The sequence below is a fragment of the Hemitrygon akajei genome, chromosome 29, assembly GCF_048418815.1.
Source record: "Hemitrygon akajei chromosome 29, sHemAka1.3, whole genome shotgun sequence".
Lineage (NCBI taxonomy): Eukaryota > Metazoa > Chordata > Chondrichthyes > Myliobatiformes > Dasyatidae > Hemitrygon > Hemitrygon akajei.
Window position 1 is genome coordinate 14,662,083 of NC_133152.1, and position 22,792 is coordinate 14,684,874.

Here is a 22,792-nt window from a genome sequence, read left to right on the forward strand (position 1 = left end):
ACATCTAGCATCAGTGGTTCTTACCTGGAATGTGCCCGATGCTCCCTTGCCAGTGATCTGCTCCAGCTGACCCTTATCTACAGCTCTTTGCAAAGCCTGTTTGAGTAAATATGGCCTGCAAATCAAGCACATGCAAAATAATTGTCAATGGTAGAAATACAACAGGAAAAAAATCAACATTACAACCCCACATCATTCATGCCTCACAGAAATGAACAGCCTATTTCATGTACTGAGAATGGCAGAATTTTGTAGCAAGGCTAAAAAAGGTTTAGTAGCACACTAAAGTACTTTCCTTGACCATGAGTCACTTAATTTCTATTTTGTTCTTCCCAGTGAAAGGGAAGATGATCATGCTCACCAGTGAATGGGACAGATGAATGGAAAAAGTAAAACAGAGCAATGCAGAGGGAAAAGAAATCACACAGAGGAGATAAACACTAGGCCACAAGAAAAAAAGCTGCTATGAAGTAACATTGCTGCTCTGAACTTCTTCCCTTTTGTATGCATGTAACTTTATGTTCTCTCTGTCCTACTATGACTAACATTTGGTGACTGTGGTTAAATTAGAAAACTATTCCCCTTTTTTTGCCTCTACTGTCTACGATCTAATTTTGGAGGAAAATTTGCATAGCTAAAATTCAGTTTGCTCAGCAGAAGTAGTCAGTTATCTAACCAATTAAGACTGAAAATACAACTTTACCCCGACAAATAAACTGAGCAATGGGCAACCTTACTGCATCTGGTGACCGATCTCCAAAAATGAAAAAAAGACCATGCTAATAGAATCCATAGTCTTGCAAGCTGAATCTTAAAGTAGGGGTTTACACTTTAGTTGTGGTCTTGGGCAAATGCACGAATATAAATCTTCACTTTCATACCTGCTCTCAGCATTTAGTTTGGGGTAATATTGAAGGAGATACTTCTTGATAAGACTGTATGATGCCTCTTTAGGTTCACATAGCTTTGTAAATGCCAGTGGTAGTGCATCCTCCAGTTTTATTGGCTGCTCCGTTGGTCCAGATGAAGCAGATTTCTATTAAAAAAGAATAGCATGCTTGATTAAAAACAACTTTTCTTAAATCCATTTAAATTGTCAGCACAGAGGTACAAAATGCAAGGTTTGAGGCAATCAAGATCCGACTTCAACTCAAGACTGATGGACTGAAAAGTGAAAAAAAGGTTATCAATATGGCAATTTTATGAATCAGTGAAAAATTGTGACCAAGAAACTGCAAAAAAAAGTGAAAGTTCAGATGGTCATTTCTGCTAATGCTCACAAGGTCTATTCACTAGTATGAAACAGAGCTTGGTAACCTGATTATAGACAAGAACCAACTGTATGATAAAATATTTGAACTGAGTTGGATGTACTGTTTCACTTAAAATATCAACCAATAAAAAAGCGCTCTGTAGATATACAAGTTGACATAAAGTGCATATACAAAATATAGTTTGTTACGTATTCAGGCAACAATAAATATATGCGAGTTAGACAAGGGTTTTAATAACAAATAACACGTTTATTAAACACTGAAAACAAACCCCCAAAAGTAAAGAAACACTAACGTAACCGGAAAACAGCTGCTGTGCGGCAGCTTCACCGTTCTTAAAGCGATGCAGCTCAAACAGTTCTTAAAGCGATGTTGAAAAAAAAAAGTTCTTTAAAGCGGTATGCCGAAAGTTCAAAATGCTCACAGTCCATTTAAAAGGAGAGACTTTTTAAGGCGATTTAAATTCTCTTCCACGTCGTTGTCCTTCGATCCCCGGCGTCGAACTCTTCCCACGAAGAGTTTTATAAAACGTAACGGTTTAAAGGCACTGACCTTTTCTTCCACACTATTCTCAATCTTCTGCTTTCCCGCAGAGATTAACACGAGAACAGTCAATGAAATCCTTCCGAATGAAGATCACACAAGGTCGAACTTTCCACCGTCGAAAATCGATTCTCCTCGATCTTTAACTCCCGAACTTTTATCTTCACTCTCCACTAGCAGTATTGTAAAGAAACTGCTGGCAATGACCTTTTAAACTTTAGGCATTAGATAAAACTTCATTTTTCAACTAAACTGCGTCATGCCATTAAATAACGCAGTGGCATGAAGTCAACTTGGCAAATCCAGCCACGAACTGCCCCTCCCCACAGGGTGGGGTCCTCCTCTTATACCCTGTAAAAAAAAACCTGTCACATGACCTCTACTGGCGGGAAAATGACATCACTCCACCATCACAAGACCATTACCTCAAGTCCAGTATAGCTTCAACCCCAATCATGTGACAAGGGTACCACTGTCACGTGTCACGAGTATGTAACAAGTTAAATATTCAAAGCTACATGTGCAAGAAAATGTTTGTGAACCCTTTGCAATTAGCTGGTTTTCTGTATTAATTATTCATAAAATGTGGTCTGATCTTCATCCAAGTCACGTTAACAGACCAGCACAATCTGCCAAAACTAATAACACACAATTGTACTTCTTCTCGTCAATACTGAGTACACCATTTAAACAATCACAGCCCAGTTCAAAAAAACGTGAACCTCTGGGGTAATGCCTTCTACAAAAGCTATTTGGAGTCAGGTGTTCCAATCGAGAGGAGATTGGAGGTGTAGGTTGTCGAGGTGCCCTCCCCTATAAAAAAACATACAAAGTCAGGTTACTGACAGAGGCTGCTCTTCTCAAGAAAGATCTGTTTAGGTGTACCATGCCTCCATCAGAAACACCTTTCAGAGGACCTCAGAATATTGTAGAGATGCATGAAGCTGAAAAAGGCTACAAAAACATTTCTAAAGACCTGAGCGCTCATCTGTCCACTGTAAGAGAAACTGTCTACAAATGGAGGAAATTCAGTACAGCTGCTACTCTCAATAGGAGCGGGTGTTCTGCAAAGACCACACCAAGAACACAATGATGAAGGAGGTGAAAAGCAAGACCTGCAGAAATCTCTAGAACTTGTCTCTAATCATGTGTCCGCTATAAGAAAAACACTGAACAAGAATTGGGTTAATGGAAGGACAATATGGAGGAAACCAATGCTCTCCAAAATAAAAAAGATGCATGTCTCAAAGTTGCAAAAGGCCACCTGAATGTCCCACAACACTTCTGGGACAATGTTCTGAGGACAGATGAGACAAAAGTTGAACTTTTTGGCAGATTGGAGGAAAAAGGGCATTGCATACAAAAACCAAAACCTCATTGCAATTGTGAAGAATGGTGGAAGGCGCATCATGGTCTGGGGCTGCTTTACTGTTTCAGGGCCTGGATGGCTTGCAATCGTTGCGGCAACGATGAATTCAAAATTGTATCAAGACATTTTACAGGAGAATGTCAGCACAGCGGTCCATCACCTGAAACTTAATAGAAGTTGGTTGATACAACAAGACAATGATCTGAAACATAAGAGTAAATAAACAGAATGGTTTAAAAAGAAGAAAATCCATGTATTGGAATAGCCAAATCAGAGTTCAGACCTTAACCTAGTTGATACCTGAAGGGAGCTGTACATGCAAGGCATCCCAGAAATACTGATGAACTGAAACAGTTTTGTATGGAAGAATGATCTAAAATTCTTCCTTGCCATTGTGCAAGTCTGATCAGCTGCTACAGGAAACATTTGTTGAAGGTTATTGCTGCTAAAGGAAGTTCCACCAGTTACTAAATACAGGGTTCAATACTTTTTCCAGTGTGGACTGTAAACGATTAAACAATGTGTCCAATAAAGACATGAAAAGTACAATTGTTTGTCTGTTATTAGTTTCAGCAGATTGTGTTTGTCTATTATTGTGACTTAGATAAAGATGAGACCCCATTTTATGAGTAATTAATGCAGAAAACCAGGTAATTGCACAAAGGGTTCACAAACTTTTTCTTGCAACTATATGCAGTTATTTGCGTTGTCATAAGTAATGTGTACTAGGTGGTAGCAGGATGTTCAGAAGTCTCACAGCCCAGAATAAGAAGCCGTTATCCAGCCCAAGTCCTTGTTCTTATACTGCAGTAGCTTTCACCTACTAGTAGGGGGTCAAAGAGATTGTAGGATGGATAGGAAGGGTCCTTGACAATGCTGAGGGCTCTGTGAACGCAGCACTTCAGATGAATGTCTTAGAAATGGGGAAGGGGGGAGGTGGAGAAGAGAGATTGAACAGTCCTCATAACCATAGCAGGGTCAGATGCCTTGCAATTCCCATATGCAACGGTGATACAGCTGGTCAGGACATCCTTGATTGTGCTCAGGTAGACTGTAGTTAGAATGGGGGTAGTGAGCCTCACTCATCTCAATGTCCTCAGGAAGTGGAGGTGCTGCTGTGCTCTCTTGACGAAAGAGGTGGTGTTCAGGGTCCAGGTGAGATCATCTGTCATATGCACTCCAAGAAACTTGGTGCTCATGACTCTCTCTATGGAGGAGTCATTGATGTGCAATATAAAGTGGTCAGTCTGCACCTTCCTGAAGTCCACAATCATCTCTTTAATCATGTCCACGTTGAGACTCAGTTGGTGTGTCTGCACCAGTCCACAAGCCGCTCTACTTCCTCTCCAGATTCCAAGTCATCATAGTTGCTGATGAGGCCAATCACTGTTGTGTCATCAGCGAACTTAATGATGAGGTTAGAGTTGGATCTAGCAGTAGTCGTGTGTCATCATTGTGAACAGTAGTGGGCTGAGTAGTAGTGGGTAGTATGCAAGTCTGAGGGGATCAGTGCTCACTGTGATGGTGATGCTGCTGCAAACACTGACTCAGGTCACTCTGTCAAAAAGTCCAATATCCAACAAAGACAGTTTACTCACCAGCTTCTGAGGAATGATTGCATTGAACGATTAGATATTTTCTTAAGCAATTTAGGACATTGGAGCAATAATAAATACTGTTAGGCAATGAATAAATCATTCGAAAATAAATTCCAAATAGAAATATTCCACTTGTGACCCAAATACTTGCAATGTGGACATGTAAATGCATCTAGCCCTCAAAAAAATGCTTCTGAAGCTCCCTACTGGCCTCATACATTTCCAATATTAATGATGAGCAAGACATGGCATGCTGGAAGAACTCATTGGATCAGGCAGCATCTATGGAGGAAAATAAGAGTCAATCCTTCATCAAACATCAACAATCCAATTTCCTCAATAGATGCTGCCTGACCCGCTGAGTCCCTCCAGCATCTGCTGTTTGCATCATAATAAATTATGAACTCAAATGCCCTAATATTAAGTACCATGGGACCCACCAGATGGAACTATGGTAAAATTCTGATAATCCAGTACCCAATTGTTTAGCAACTGCCCACTCATCAGTCCATGGTGTCAACTATGGATCCAGTCAGTAACAGAGCGCATCTTCTTAGTCTTCTGCTGCTGCAGCCCATCCACTTCAAGATTTGACATGTGCATTCGGAGATGCTCTCTTGCACACAACTATTGTAATGCATGGTTATTTAAGTTAACGTCTCCTTCCTGCCAGCTTGAACCAGTCTGGCCATTCTCCTCTGACCTCTCTCATTAATAACAAAGCATTTTTGCCTACAGAACTGCCACTCACTGGATTTTTTTTTAGTTTCTCACTCCATTCTCTGTAATCTCTGGAGATTGCTGTGCAGGAAAATCCCAGAAGATCCAGTCAGTAAATGGGGTTCAGGACCTTAAGGCGTGGTGGGAATGCCACAGGTCATTCAAGTTGAAATTGTTATTTCCCACTTTATTCAAACTCATCAGGTTCACTGGAAAATTTATTATCCGGATAAAAGAGACTGCAAACACTGGAATCCAGAGAAACTCAGGCAGCAAGTGTAGAAACAGAAGGATTGTCAATGTTTCTGGTTAAAATCCTGCATCATAGCTGACAGTAGAGGGTGAAAGTAGTGATGGGCAAAAGATCTGATATGGTGAACAGTGGAACCAGATAAAGGAGGGATGGTAGGAAGATGTAACTGGTGGGAAGAGGAGTGGTTGAGAGAACCTGGGTGGAAATATGGGTTGAAGCTTACCTGAAATTGGAAATTTCAATGTGCATGCCATTGGGTTGCAGACCACCAAGGCAGAATGAAGTATCATTCTCCTAGTTTGCATTTGGCCTCACCATCACAGTGAAGGACATTGACGGGTCAATGTAGGAATGGGAGGGGTAGGTGAAATGATAAACTGAAAGCTCATGCGAACTATCTCCACTTATCAACATTCAACTCCTGATTCTACATCCACTCTCCCCCTTAGCTCTAGTTGCTCATCACCTCCCTCCTTGCCTAGTTCTACATATACTGGTCATCTCTGCTCTGCTTTCTCAGCCCACATGTTAAGTCTTAATCCAAAACATAGATTATTTAGTTATAGGTCTGCCAAAGCACAACTATACCTCAAGCTACACACTGCACTCCTGACATGAAAAAACTCAAACAAAATAGTAAATGCTGTTGGTAAAAGAGCAAAAGACAAGAAAAATATTAATATTCCATTTTTACACCAATAGCAATGCAATTACCTTTTTGTCATGTTTCGATTTATGTGATTGTTTCCCTGCATTTGACACAACCACAAAACTTCCAGAGGCACCTTTTCCTTTCACCTGAAGAACAGGATGCATTCAAGATTATTCTTGTATGTAATGCACTGTAAATAGTAAACTAGCTCGGGAGGTCAATAGCAATATTATCATGCATTTACAAGAAGTTATTCATCTTGTTACCTGGAACATTTTTTCAGAAGGTTAACAATTATACAAAACAATCCATCACACTCTCACTCTTTTTGAAGTGGACTAAAATTTCAATGAAATTTAGACATTACTGAACTCAAAATGAGACACCAATAGTGACAGAATGCACTCAGTTGCCACTTTATTAGATACCTCCTATACCTAATAAAGTAGCCACTGAGTGGTCTGCTGCTGCAGCGTATCCACTTCAAGGTTTGATGTGCTGTGCATTCAGAGATGCTCTTCTGCACACCACTGTTGTAGCATGTGCTTGGCCATTCTCTTCCAACCTCTCAGAAGTTGCTGCCACATGATTGGCTGATTAGATATTTGCATTAACGAGGTATAAAGGTGTACCTAATAAAGCAGCCAGAGTGTAGAACTTGCTCAGTCTGAATTATTATCCAGTACTCCCAAATAAGCCAGAGTATATTTAGACAAATAGCAGAGTAAAGACATCAACCTCCAAATATAACCCTCTCCCTTGCAATGTGTTTTCACCAAATCCTCCTTCAGACTCCTACCCAAAACCATTGCTCTGTCATTCTTGCATAGCAACCATGTTATTACAATGTGCTGTTCTGATGTGTACTGATTCCCAAGACATTTCAGAATTCCTTGGGCCTAGCCTTGGAAAGTTTGAACCAGTCAAATAGGGAATACAAAAGACACACCTTGGCTCCAATAGCAATATCATTTCCCATAGTCCTTCCTTTTTTTTTTGCAAACATGCCCAATCTACTAAATGTTCCTCAAATTGTAATCCCCCCATTCAGCAAAATATTATGTTTGTATTGTAGCAATTACAACTTCACACTATGTTCTAGGTACAGATGAACCATTATTTATGAAATGTAAACATGTACCCACTATCCTAGCAATGGAGAGGACCAATTTAGAAGTCAGATAAGCAAGGAGGAAAAAAGCAATACCATCTTTCCAGTGCAGAAACTTCCCTATACAGAACACACAGAACACAAAGTACACTGCAGATGCTGGGGTCAAAGCAACACGTACAAGCTGGAGGAACTCAGCAGGTTGGGCAGCATCCGTGGAAACAAACAGTCAACGTTTTGGGACGAGACCCTTCGTTTCTTGGACAAAGGGTCTCGGCCCAAAATGTTGACTGTTTGCTTCCACAGATGCTGCCTGACCTGCTGAGTTCCTCCAGCTTGTTGTCCCCTATACAGAATGCAATCCACACTGACTTATCTTGCAACCTCTGGATTTTACTTAATTTTCAACAAAAAAAAATACAGGTAGGCAGCTCCATAAATAAAAATCTAATGGTTACCTGTTTAATAGCACCTCGTTGCAGCTCCCGTTTTAAGGCTTGCTTTAGTATGTATCCCCTGCGTTCGAGTTCCAGTGATGGATACTTGTTAATGATATATTTTCTTATGGCGACAACGGAAGCACCAGACTTCTGGAAACAAGCCTGAAAAGTGTCTGAATATTTTTAAATTGTCCCATTTTCAGCGTGCATTGCAAGTTTGAAACGACTCTCACTACAATGGTCATCCTACAAAGAGGATATTTTGTTTTAACCAAATTAATTTGAACAGCAAAGAACAATAAGCCACACAAAATGTAAATACAATTTGAGATGTTTTAAGAACATTTCATGATACTTGGAGCATCAATCCTGAGTTCAAGTTGAAAAGCAATTTCTAACACATTGCTGAGATTTCAAAGCTTGATTTCAGATCAGTGCAAAATTGACAGACTTCAAATAGTGTGCCTATGTAGCTGATACAAATGGCAACACCCAAGTCTAATGTGAAATAGACTGTTCACAATCCAGCCAACACTGAACTTTGCTTTAAAAAGGCTTCCTATTTCTACCCCCAAGTTATCCCAGGTATTCAACTTGCAGCTGAATACATCCAGCTCCTTTCAATACCTCAAGACTGAACCTATTCCAATACATATCTACAGTTGAGCTCATCCTGTCTACCAAGTCACCAATGCAGCATGGAGAGAGCATGATACCAGAGTGTCATTTCTCAAATAAGCGTAAACAGACACCCTGTTCTCTCAGATAGATATAAAAAATGCATAGCATTACTCTGAATGGCAGAAGCAGCTTTACTTCCAAAACTCTGGCCAATAATTGTCCCTCAATGAAAAATAGTTATTTTAAAATCACTTTTACATTACTGCTTGTTGATTTTGAGCACAAAGTTTCTGCCACATGACTACAAACTATTTCATATCAACAATGCATTCAGCTACCATTAAATCCTTTGTAGCTCCACATTAGATCTAATGCTTCAATCTTCACAGTTGAATTCTCAACCTGCCAGATTGAACCACAGTACAATCACAGAGCCCAAACCAAAATTTACAGATAAACACTACAATGAGAACATTGAAGTTTGAATGCAACCTTTGATGTTGCACTAACTATTAATGTGGCACAGGTATTGTCAGCAGAATTGTGTTCAAATATTTCAGTTTAGAGGAGACAAAGGACCTAAACAACTGTTTCTTTAAAAAGGATCACAAAAGCAGGCATTAAACATTTGAGATCAAAGTACAAAAGGGAGGGAATATATATATAGTAGGTGCTTCTATTGGCCCCTGTCTACCTTAATAGCTTCCAAGACAATTGCATCCATTTTTGGTCGTGCAGTGGTAGACATCTGAGAATTTTTCTGCACTCGAGCTAGTTGACTAGCAGACAAGGTAGCCCATGATGGAATGGTCTTTTTAATCTTCTTATCCTTGGCTGGTTCCTTTTCTCTGTAATAGAGGTCACAAATTATAAAACTTTAGAGTTGGTCAACACTGAGCATTCTTTCCAATAAAATAAAATAAAATGATCAAAGATTTTTTTTACGCCTTGCATTTTACATTAAAATTATAAAACATTGAAAATTAACATCATCCATTTTTAACTGATGCTTATTGAGTGCCAAAGATTGCCAAATAATAACAGAGCTCATCACCTTATGGTTGAGCCATGAGACCCTCAATGTCCTGTACGGCAAATATGATTAAGCAACTGTATCAATACTTCATTTCATATATCCAATAGTGCTCATCTACTAAATAGGCTTGATGGATACAAGTTTCTCAGTAGAATAGCAGAATGATTACTGACATGCATTCAATCATTTTCCCCTATAACGTGCTATTAAGGAAAGGTATATTGCAAAAAACTAGAATTGTAAACTTAATTATCACATTTCTGAGAAATAAGGTTAAAATAATTTTTCACACTAACTCATACATAATTGCTGAAGACATAAAAGAGGAAATAAAAAGGCATCAGAGTAACAGTACACATAAGCTGTCCATGAATTGGAAAAGGACATGTACTCCAAACATTATATTCTTTTCAGGACATACACAGCACAATATTTTGATGCTGTACTCTGGAATGTCTTCTTTCACTATCTGCCTTGGGTTTAAACACCAATTGCTGCCAATCTTAAGAATTGCTAGAGAAAAACTTAACTGTAAGCATTGAACAATAAAAATTATCTCCCCTTTCTCTGCAGCATGTCATCATACTGCAGAAAAACAAATTATTCAGATTTCTGATGTTAGCACCACACAACATTTTTGAATTGACATGGATATACTCTTTTTTGGGCTCCTCCAAAGGTTTGGTTTCTTTCTCCTCTTCTCCATTTTTTTCAGCTTCCTTTTTTTCCTCCACTTGAGCTGTAGTGTCGTTTTCTGGTTCCTCCTCTGCTGAGACAGATTCTTCAGAAGTCACATCTGCATCTTAATGAATAAAAAATAGAAATTATAATCTGAGCAAATTATTTATCAACCATGTTTCTCACAAATAACTACTATAATGGAAATCTCTGATGCCATCCAAGAAATTGTTTCCCTCATCCCAATTGGACAGGAACAAGTTGTACCTAGAAGCAGAGCCAATCCTGTGGGCCCTCCCTCACCAAAGATGGGTACAGTTAATCTAGTTAATCTTTATCAACAACATTGTGCAGTTCATTCAAGGGGAAACTTGCAGTCACCCTCCTCCTCATCTAGACAATTGCTCTTTATTAGGGTCAGTTGGTGGCAGAAGTTAACATGCCCAGGAAAAAGAAACATGAAACATTAGTGAACCAAATTAGCTGTCAATACACAAGCAGTGAGTCAATTTGACTGACTCGGATTATGGAATTTCCAGCATGGGTACTTGATCTTGAAACCATTTTCAGCAACTACAAACTATTTCTAAGAATCCTATTATATTTTGTGGGCTGCAACCAAAGTTTTGCAAATCTTTAAAGGGAAGGTGTTATATAAATACAGACTTCTTCCCGTTTACATCAGATAAAAATGTATTGTAAATGGTTCAAACTTGTCATTGATACTCTTGTTGTCAAGAATGAGAACATTCTTAATGTCTCTATGCTATTAGATGGCTATTTGTCTGGTATTATTCAGGACTACAACTGGCAGGACTACAGATTTTTCAGTCATCTTCAACTCTAAAACTGCTCTGCTCTGTTTAAAAAATGTAACTGTTTAGCATGCATCCAATCCAGCAATGCCTTTTTGCCTGTTTCATCCTCTTTTTAAAGATGCCTTGTACTACTACCATTGCATTCATCATTGAATGAGGACTGATCCATCTTGATTGCAATGGTCCAGAGTGGGCTGTATCAGGCCCCAAAGTTACAGATCATTACAGGGTACAATATTGCTGCAGCTAATGGTTCATAACCAACTCCCTATTGCTGCCTAATGCTAAATGCCATCTCCATTCCAAGTCTATCCTAATGAGAGTGCCACACAAAACAGAGCACACTTCTAATCTGGGAATTTATAGTGCGGTGGATGCTTCTACTAATGCCAACCCCTACAAAACTAGATTGGTAGCAAGACCAAGGATATTTATTGCTCATTGTGGACTCACTCAGATCTGACAATTATGATAGCCATGGTGCCACTGAGCCACTCTCATCCACTGAACAACCAAAGAGGTGTTCAGCGTGTTAAATTGAATCAACAACTGAGGGAGGTGGAAGGAAATTAATCTTTTCATGGCTATCTTTGACTGCATGCAATGTGCCCTGATGCAGTCTGGAGTCAACACTTAAATCTCAATGCCACATTCCACCACAATACCAGTGAATCAAAGTAATGGAGCTTTACTTCAGCTTTACTGAAATTGTAATTTCATTTCACTTCTGAATCTTCCATGCATTTAAAGTTAAAACTTACATATTTAAAATCAAGAAATTTAAATCAAATAAACAAATTAACCAGTTCTTTCTGATCTCCTAATAACAGTTTCTTCGCAATGCAATAACAACCCCACCTGACTTAACCAGGCTAAACCAGAATAGGTTCAGTGGATAGATTGATTTAACCACATAGTAACTAAGGGACATCTGAGGAAATCCAAAATAAGCCAGAAGACTTTTGGAGACTGGTATAATGGCACTGTGGTGGAATGTGGCATTGAGATTTAAGTGTTGACTCCAGACTGCATCAGGGCACATTGCATGCAGTCAAAGACAGCCATGAAAAGATTAATTTTCTTCCACCTCCCTCAGTTGTTGATTCAATTTAACACGCTGAACACCTCTTTGGTTGTTCAGTGGATGAGAGTGGCTCAGTGGCCACCATATCAGCAGATACATCGAATTTTGATCTGAAATCCTACCCTTCATTTCAGTTAAGGTGTGTGAAAGCCACAGTATTAATGGTAAGACTCTTGGCAGTGTGGAGGATCAGAAGAATCTTGAGGTCAGAGTCCATTGGACACTCAAAGCTGCTGCACAGGTTGACTCTGTGGTTAAGAAAGCATACGGTGCATTGGACTTCATTAACTGTGGGATTGAATTTAAGAGCTGAGAAGTAATGTTGCAGCTATATAGGACCCTGGTCAGACCCCACTTGGGAGTACTGTGCTCAGTTCTGGTCGCCTCACTACAGGAAAGATGTGGAAACCATCGAAAGGGTGCAGAGGAGATTTAGAAGGATGTGGCCTGGATTGAGGAGCATGCCTTGAGAACAGGTTGAGTGAACTTGGCCTTTTTTCCTTGCAGCGACAGAGGACGAGAGGTGACCTGATAGAGGTGTACAAGATGATGAGAGACAATCATTGTGTGGATAGTCAGAGGCCTTTTTTCCCCAGGGCAAAAATGGCTAGCACAAGAAGGCACAGTTTTAAGATGCTTGGAAGTAGGTACAGAGATGTCAAGGGTAAGTTTTTTTTACGCAGAGTGGTGAGTGCATAGAATGGGCTGCCAGCGACGGTGGTGAAGGTGGGTATGATAAGATCTTTTAAGAGACTCCTGGACAGGTAGCTGGAGCTCAGAAAAATAGAGGGCTATGGGTAACCATAGGTAATTTCTAAGGTAAGGACCTGTTTGGTACAGCTTTGTGGGCCAAAGGGCCTGTACCGTGCTGTAGGTTTTATATGTTTCTATATTCATCTCATTTTCTCGAGTCTGATCTATGGAGCTATCACTTCTTGAATTGATTTACACTATCCCCTTCTAACTTGCACCTATTACTGAAATTCTTTACCAATTTGCCTGCCCTTCCAAACGTCCTGATATTAAGGCTCATTAAATTCTCCTCAATAAATTGCCATTGATCATTAAACATGGCTGCATTCCCCACTAACTGATCAGCTGCTCAAGCTTCTTGATCAACATGCTCATAATTGAGGTGAGTTCTCTGAAATCCTTGCTGATGCTAGATTATCACCATGGCGGTCCAAGACCAAACATGAGCTATTCAGTAGATCATAAGCTTCATGCCGCTGGCCCATTGCTAAATGTAGCATTTCAGCCCCCAAACAATTTTAGCCACCATATCAATGATAAAATTATCAAGAGCGAGGCTGTAACTAGCAATTCTATCATTTGTATTTTCAATAATAGGATGGACAACCAACCAGCTAGCCTACAGTATCATAATAGAAATAACTGTGCAAATTGAAGTATTGCAATCTTCATCTTGTGGCTAGAGAAGTGGGGGGGAAGAGGGGGTTGGATAGACTATGAATGAAGGATACAGATTTTGGTAATTTGAACTGGTGCTAGAATTAGACCATTGGAGATTTGGTACTAGTTACTTCCACACAGTAATGCTGTACTACACCTCACACAACATCTCTTCAATCACCACCTATGGCTTTCCATTAGTTACAAAGCTCAAATGGTCTGATGGAATACTCAGTGATCACTAATATCAAGTTAAAAATAAATTCAGTTCAAAACAATCCAGAACAGAACAATTTACTTTATTTTGATCTAAAGATACAGCACAGCAACAGGCTTTACTGGCCCATGACCCTGAGCTGCCTAATTACACTCCCGTGACCAATTAAACCTCTAACCTGTGCATCTTTGGAATGTGAGGGGAAACCAGAGCACAAGGAGGAAACCCACATGGTCACGGTAAGAACATACAAACTTCTTACAGACGGCGGTGGGAAAGGAATCCAGGTCACTGGTGCTGTAATAATATTCCGCTAACCACGTATACCACCATGCTGCCCCCAAACTGACTGACCCAGTAGCATATCTAAATTGAATACACACACACAAAATTACCAAATTTTTCTAACAACACCCTTATCTTGATTAATCTCTAACACGAAGAACACAATCATCTTGAAAAAAATTTCAAAACGTCTTTTACCTGTAGTAGGCTTGTTTCTCACTGGACTCTCCTGTGCTGAGGGACTAGCATTCCGCCGAATAGGCATGTTTACACCAATAGAATGAACGACCTGTTAAAGAAACGGCATAATATAGTTTCAGCCAAAATATCACTATGAACAGCAATTTATAACAATGATGGACAGGAAACAGAAGTACTCGAACACTGTGGTCAAAATTAGTCAATAAATAGATATCAGCTATTATAAAAAAGCCAAAGCAATATTTCCATTTTATGTATACCATTTACAGATATCCAATTGCAGTTTGTAATTGAGAAAAATGTGCAGATAACATCTAAAATAAATTAAATTAAGTGTTAAAATGTTAAAAGAATGAACCAAAATTTAAACTAAGAAATACAACTGTGGTGTTTTGTCATGAGATAGAACTGTCTATTTAATAGACACTTATAACATTTAAATCTCTGTAAGTCTAAATTTGCAAGAATGGATGAAATCTTCAAGTTATTTGGATAACATGGACTTATTTCTCATTGCACAGGTGAACCCCTGTGACCAAAGTTTGAATGTCAGCATTCACATTACTGCAAGGACCCCCAATTTACCCTGTGAAAGGGAGAGGAGACAATAAAAGTGAAAATAGCCAGTGATATTTTGTAGTGTGTACACAATAAGACATTTATCTAGATGTTGGTTGTCATGATCCAGCTGAGCCTCAGATTAAGAGACAGAGAGAGAGGTTCCCTTTACAACTATAGCTAGACTTGCTAAGTTTTTGATATTTAGTTGGAGCAAATCTCTTGCAATCCAGCACGAGATATCAAACAGGCAATTTGACAATTTGAAAACAGTGAACCAGAAATATGATAGTAAGGTAGAGCCAGGGCTCACCAGCTGCAGATTTTGAATGATATGTAGATGAGATCTTAGGAAATGAAGTTAAGGGGCAAAATTTTTATTACTTGTCTTTCTGAATGCATAAGAAATGGCCAACATAGTTGAGGAAAATTATCAGGTTCTGCTATCAAGATATTATGGATCAACGGCAATTAAGTGCTCTATCAAGCTAAGAAAAATAAACTGTCAAAAGTGTACGTACAGCCAGCCCTAATTATCCGCGAGGGATTGGTTCCGGGGCCCCTCGTGGATACCAAAAAACGCGGATGCTCAAGTCCCTTATTCAACCTGTCTCAATGTAGTGGACCTTAGGACCCAGCGAAACCCCTGCCTTATTTAACCTGCTTCAGTGCGGTGGACATTCGGTGGCAGAGCTCTGAATCTGCAGTGTTTCTGGTCACAAAAATAATCACGATTGAAAATAAAGTGGAAATAATAGTGATCGGAAAGAGGTGAAACGTCATCAGTCATTGGAAAAGCGTGAGGCTACAGTCGGTCAACGATCGGAACAATTTTAAAGGATAAAGTGAGAAAGGCCCTGCCCCGATGAAAGCTACAATTATTACTGAGCAACGCAGTTGTTTAATTATTGGGTTTTGGGTTTTTGATCCTCCACATCAACCAGGCAGGGATGGCGAGCGCGCTCAGAAGCGATCTGTCACTGGATCAAACTCAGGAACTTCCGTTCCCAAGCCCGGCGCCAAAACATAAGTGTTTTATATGCATAGAGGTAAAATATATACCGGTACTATATACTAAGATAAACTTTTGACTAACTGACACTAATTAATACTGGATGTACCTGTTCCGACTTCTTTAGTTAGAGAACTTCCGATTTTTTTTCAATCCCAATCCACAATAACTAGATTACTTATGATACCTACCGTAGATTCCGGACTACAGAGCGCACCTGATTAAAAGCCGCTGGCTCTAATTTTAGAAATAAAATCAATTTTTTAATTGTAAAGGCCGCACAGGATTTTAGGCCGCACCGCTACTTTTAAATATACATACGTATCAGTAACACAAATTACGTTGCATATACTTTTTTACTGAACAGCACGAACAACATTCCAATATCTCCTAGCGACTGGTAAAAATATATATACTGCAGCCTTTAACTTAAAAGCAGCGTTTTCGCTCGGGTCTGACGCGCTTGCGTAACGCGATCGGGTCTAATCGGGTCTGACGCGCTTGCGTAACGCGATCGGGTCTAATCGGGTCTGATGCGCTCGGGTCTGATGCACTTGCGTAACGCGATCGGGTCTAATCGGGTCTGACGTGCTTGCGTAACGCGATCGGGTCTAATCGGGTCTGACGCGCTTGCGTAACGCGATCGGGTCTAATCGGGTCTGATGCGCTCGGGTCTGACGCGCTTGCGTAACGCGATCGGGTCTAATCGGGTCTGACGCGCTTGCGTAACGCGATCGGGTCTAATCGGGTCTGACGCGCTCGGGTTGCTTTTCTTCGAGTATTTTCCATGTTGATGAGGGTGAGTACAAATGACTGATTTACAATAATTTGTGAAAGTGCGCTTGATTTATCGTACAATTTCATTGGTCTACTGTTACGAGGCAAAATGTTTACGAGGCGGCATGAAAAAAAACCATGTATTAGCCGCTCCGGATTAAAGGCCGCAGAGTTCAAAGCTGTTCAAAATCTGGGAAAAAAGTAGCGGCTTATAATCCAGAATCTACGGTAATACAATGTAAATGCTATGTAAAACAGTTGTTATACTGTATTGTTTAGGGAATAATGACAAGAAAAAAAAAGTCTGTACATGCTCGAACAAGAAGTGCTGGAAGAGCACTTCCAGGTTTTCTCGATTCAAGGTTGGTTGAATTTGTATATACGGAACTCGCTCATAAGGAGGGCTGACTGTATATTGTCTGCCTACCGTGCTTTAGGAAGGAACACTGCCATCTTCACCAGAACTACGTAGCTGAGCCTCAACTACTTGATAGAGTGGTTCAAGATGTCAATGTAATATAACAAATGCTACAGACATAGACTCTTTACGACTTAAAAACAACCTGTCACAGAAACTCAGGAGACCAAGTAGCATTTGCAGGAGGAAAGGATATGCCGATGATTTGGATCATGATTTCAGCACAATAAGGTCACAGAGTCTTGAGCCACCACTCAATAATGGGTGGGTTTTATACAATGGTCATTGTATTAGCTCTAAGTTATGCTCCTGTATTCAGTTGTTTCTGAACATCTAACAATCAAAAAAGTGAAACTGGCCTTGACAAACTTCAAGGATTTTTGAGGTTAGTGGAGAGAATTTATTTAGCAAATTAAGTGACCCCTGAAATGAAATATCTCAGATATTTCACCAATGCTCTTTTGACAAAGAATTAATCTGAACCAATACAATCTTATCCACAATTACTTCTTAGGTCAAAAACCATTAACCTCGTCCAGTCTAACAGTTGCACTGGATCATGGCAAGTAGGGACAGCAAGTAGGGATGTCAAGTTGCCTGGAATTCCCAGATCCGAAAATTGAAAAACATTAACTTGTTTTTAAGAAGCAGTCAACGGATGCTGCCCGACCTGCTAAGTTCATCCAGCTTTTTTGTATGTCTTGATTTGACGACAGCATCTGCAGTGCACTTTGTGTTTACAACTTGTTTTTAATGTTTCTCAGTTTTTATTTTGTATATGGGTATTCCAGCCAATTTACATGTATGGATGATACTTCACAATTTACAATGCCTACTAAAAATGGAAAAAAAGCCAAATGACTTCAAGGTATAAGGGCATGCAATACTGTTTGTGACAGATCAAGATCAGGCAAAAGCCATATAAAACAGAGCCTGTACTCCTCATGTTTTTCCAGTCCTGATGACGGGTCTCGGCTCGAAACGTCGACTGTATTCTTTTCCAGATGCTGCCTGGCCTGCTGAGTTCCTCCAGCATTTTGTGTGTGTTGCCTGTAGTACCGTATATAGTTTTGGCGACCCAATTCAACACATTTCAGTAGAGAGAAAAGTCTTTGATGTGCCTGCGCTGTTTCGGGGGCGGGAAGCTTCATCCCGGGGAAGGAGGGAGTCCCCAGATGCTGCAGGGGCGCATGCTCAGTACATTCCGATGGAGCAGCGCCTCGACAAAAGCAAACAAATGCATTCATTCAAACTTCTGCAAATAAACAACTGCAACACCCAACTTCCCGCAGGCACACACAGCGCACACTCCGCACCAGAGCAGCGGGGCTAGCGGCAAGGGAGGCAGTCGTATGCCGTGTGCGAGCGCAGTGGAGGACGACGGCACCAAAACCCACTCCCACATCAAAGCCACAGCATCAAAATGGCGCTCGGAGGAACACAAACATTGTAGACTCCCACTCCACGGCTCCGGCCGCCGCCGGTCAACTACCGGAACTGCACAACGCACAAGCGGGATGGCGCGCCCCACGATGACTTTAAAGGTTCATTGCTTACCGTAGCAGCTGCCCCACACTTTGCCTCTTGCCTCTCTGACTGCAACCCAAGCTCCAGCGCTTCTTCGCCGTACCTGCCTCGGCCGGAAACACCGTCACCCAACTGCCAACTGATTCAAATGAAAACAAAAAAAAAGAAACACCTCAAAATTACAAATCATACCTTTGCCCCCAAAATCAGTGCGAAAGCAGTGTGAATTACCTTGCCCGAAATAATTTAAATTAATAAAATGGACAGCTATTTTCCTGACCGTTTATTTTGTATCATTTTACCCTCAAATATGGCGATCGCAGGCGTTTGCCCCTTACAAAGATGGCTATGCTTTTTTTGCCCCCTGAAAAATATGGCGATTACCGAGATTTGCCCCCTTACAAAATGGCGGCAATTGTTTTTGACCCTCACAAAGATGGCGGCTAATTCTCAAAAACGTTTTACGTTTAACATACTTGCTTCCTTGGAGTTTTAAACAAAATCCATCTAAAACTTGCAAATAAATGCTTTCTTGGAAACTTTCTGATGTTATTTTCAAGCAGAAAACAAACAGATCCTATTGCTTAGTTATAATTTAATTTTAACGGAGAAGACCCTCGGGGAATTGATGCCAACTCCTTCCAGCCGAGAATTTAGCGGGCCATTTCCAAGCTTAGGTATTGTTTAGCCTTTATCATTATAACCTCGGGGACGACCTTTTAAAGCGTTGGTTGAACCAAACCAGCAGCTCCGCCTCTTATTAACCACTGTTTACATTTGAAAAGGCCAATTAAACGGCGGTCCGGCCCGTCACAGCCCCAAAGGGGTCTGCAATGAAGGCGAATCCGACTGCCATCTTCACACCAAATCTGGTACTTGGGTTCATTGGAAATCGGAGGGATTTGTTTTGGGAATAGAACTAACCATTTTCACGGAATTTTTCATAAAGAATATTTCCAAAATGAGAAAAATATTTGATGGGAATGTTTTCATGTTTGCAATAGGTTCTACCAAAAGGAGAGTAATAAACAAAACCAAAATAGAAAGAGGAATACTGAAAACACTGAGTAAATCAGCCAGCATCTGTGGAAAATAAAAGGTCAGAAAAATATAGGTGAAACACAGGCAAGTGAGTAAGTAAGCTCAGTAAGACAACTTCAACTTCGTCAGACAAACAAGTTCAACAGAAGAATGTATTTCTGTGTCATACAGCTCTATGACTCCAAAGGTCTGGGCAAAGAACAAAAGGTTCTAAACATTCACGAATATTTAAGTGAATTGTTTATTCAGTATTCATCTGTTTAAACTGGCCCACACTAATTAGATAAACTTTGCTGATAATGATGAATAGTAAAATCAGGATGAATGTCTAAGAATAATGAATTTTATCCTTTATTAGTAGTTAGATCTGTCTCTCTATTTGTAGAATGACGTCATTGAGAATTATTGGGCAAATGTCCCAGTGTAGATCCATATTTCACATCAAAAGAGATGGCTCTTGAAAGTCACTTATTCTTCTCCAGGTTGTAACTGCAGACTTCCTCAGGCAGGGGTTACTCAGGGTAATATCTGAAGCCCAGCTATCATCGACTGCCGGATCGATGGTCTGCATTCAGTTGCAAGGTCAGAAATAGGAAAGCCACTTGCAATTCTTTATAAAATAATGCAGCCCGAGCCTTGGACACCATGGGCAGATAAATGATGAACAACATGTATGCAACACATCTGCCTGGCAATGACCATCTCCAACAAGAGAGTTTGTTATAGAGCACTTGGAACCTGGCTTGTGTTCTTCATCCCGCTGAGGCCAGCCAACCAACAATCACCCATTTACACAAATACTAAATTTAATTTTCCTCCTGTTCTCATCAATTTCCTGAATATCTTGGTAATGTCGGGGAAAACTAGCATCCAGAGGAAACAAAAGCACTTACAGGGAGAACGTGCACACTCCATGCAAACAGCAGCAGAAGTCAGCATTGAACTCTGTTCTCTAGGTCTGTGACGCAGCAGCTTTACTAGTTGTGCAAATGTGGTTCCCAGTTACATCTTCCCAATGTTGAATGACATTACCATTGAGTCCATCTTTCTGGGGATTATTAGTGAACAGAAATGTAACTGAACCAGTCACAAATGTTCTTTCCGCAATGCTTGGTATCTAGCAACAAGTGACACGTCTCCTCACTTCCTAAAATCATTCAGCAACACACACATTGGGAGTATGATATAATACACTTCACTCAATGTAGAACTGCAGATCTTTAACTTAGCATCTCCTGAAGCAGTGAGCTCCATCAGTAAGGATATGGCTAGTGATGTACTCGTAGCATGTTCCCCTGCAAATCAAATGCTCCTAAATTTGAACTATAATGCCAATCCCTACTCTAAATTTGGTAATGGCTCACCTAACAATGTTTAGAATGTACTTTCTGCAAGTGGGTCACCATTACCTTTCTAGTGGCCGGCTGGTGGCGCAATGACATCAGCGCCGGACTCCGGAGCGAAGGTTCCCGAGTTCGAAACCAAGTCGGGCCACCCCCAAGCACGCTTTCCATCTGTGCCGAGTTGAGCGTCGAGCTAGCCACTCAGCCTCATAAATAATACAAGGGTCGAGTCAGGAACGCTCATATCGTGACCCAGTTAATCCGAAAGGAGACCAATCCTGACACCACGCACCAGACAAGAATGGCTGACTGTCTGGTGCGACACTCTGGGGAAAAAAAACCTTTCTAATGACAAATACTGATGGGCATCAAATGCCGACTTTTGGATTGATCCTGACTTCATCATGGTCTGGGATGGCAATTCAAATGTGCAGGAATGCAAGAAGCTGCAGAGGGTAGTGGGCTCGACCCAATACATCCCAGGCACGTATCTCCTCACCATCAAAAGTATCTACATAATGTGCTGCCCCAAGAATGCAATATCTATCAAAGATCCTCACCATCCAGGGCATGAAACCTCACAGCTACCATTAGGCAGGAGGAACGGAAGTCTGAAGTCACACACTACTAGGTTCTGTAACAGCTATTTCCCTTCAAACATTTGGTTTTTGAACCAGCAAACACAACCCTAATCACTACGTCAGAATAGCAAAACTATGACCACTTTGTCCTGCAATGGACTTTTGTTCCAATTGTGTTCTTTCTCAAATAATTTGTTTTATTTCTTCTAAATGATGTCTCACTAATATTTTGTGCCTGTGATGCTGCTGCACATTTTTAATTGCATCTGTGCATACATGCACTGCTGCCTATGACAATAGCTTGATTTTGTTGTTCGTACTTGTAAATTAAGTGGGAAAAAAAAGCGGTGGAGGACAAAATGAAGGAAAACTTGGTGCTGCCACAACTCAAACTTCCATATTGCACATGAGGACTCTTCCCATTAACTGGAACCTCCTTTCATCTGCTCTCTGCCTGTTGCCAACCGTTGCATTGCCCCTCAACCTGGCTGGACTTATTTTCACATAGAAGGCGTTGCTATGGGAACACCTAAATATCTGGCTCAGCCTGCCTTCTTGTGGAATATGTGGCATAATCCATGCAGTTTGACTCAAGAGCTTTCCCTTCATTCTTTCTTTTGGAAGGAAGGGAGGACGCCCGAGGGGAACGGGATAAAATATGCTGAGTTTACATACACTTGATCAGTGTTCTATCTAACCCTTGCACTGATATAGAAAATTAAGTTTGCTGCAAAAAAAAAACAGTAGATGCTAGACATCTCAAATAAAAAGAACAAAGGTGCCAGAACAACCTTGGTCAGAAAGTACCTCTGGAGAGGAAAACAACCAACGATTTTCATTAGAACCCAGCACCTACTTCAAAGATGCTTATAATTTCTATTCTTCCCAACTGATATTTTTCCTTTGCTCAGCTATGATATCCTCATTTTTTTCCATTAATTTGTTGACTTATCAGTTTTAAGCCTTGACAATCCTCTGTTCTATGTAGGTATTCCATTGAATTTGCTCATTTCCTTGGTCTCTGACAAATTTCTTATGAACCCACCTTCCAAATCTCAATTCCACCATCCAATGTATTGCATTTAACATCCTCCAATGCCATTCCAGTCTGGATTTCGACAACACCATAGCACTGAGACTGTTCTGGTCAAGGTTTTAAATGACATCTGTTTCAAACATGATGATGATAAAATTTCAGTTTTGGTTTTACTGGATCTTAGAG

At 40.4% G+C, this 22,792-nt stretch overlaps 1 protein-coding gene across 2 annotated transcripts in view; it reads right to left on the reverse strand.

Annotated features, from left to right (window-relative positions):
• Positions 1-22,792, reverse strand: part of hp1bp3 (heterochromatin protein 1, binding protein 3) — a 57,643-nt gene that overhangs the window by 14,476 nt on the left and 20,375 nt on the right. Inside the window, exons 1-9 of one of the 2 annotated variants that reach the window (XM_073031717.1) lie at positions 18,837-18,931; positions 18,636-18,744; positions 14,311-14,401; positions 10,275-10,419; positions 9,276-9,429; positions 7,979-8,122; positions 6,472-6,555; positions 882-1,036; positions 25-115 (exon numbers count right to left, since the gene is read on the reverse strand). In XM_073031717.1, coding sequence (XP_072887818.1) covers positions 25-115; positions 882-1,036; positions 6,472-6,555; positions 7,979-8,122; positions 9,276-9,429; positions 10,275-10,419; positions 14,311-14,377 — 840 coding nt within the window. In that variant the 5' untranslated portion in view covers positions 14,378-14,401; positions 18,636-18,744; positions 18,837-18,931. Of the gene's footprint in view, positions 1-24; positions 116-881; positions 1,037-6,471; positions 6,556-7,978; positions 8,123-9,275; positions 9,430-10,274; positions 10,420-14,310; positions 14,402-18,635; positions 18,745-18,836; positions 18,932-22,792 lie in introns of those variants that run through there. The other variant, XM_073031719.1, reaches the window with a different exon arrangement.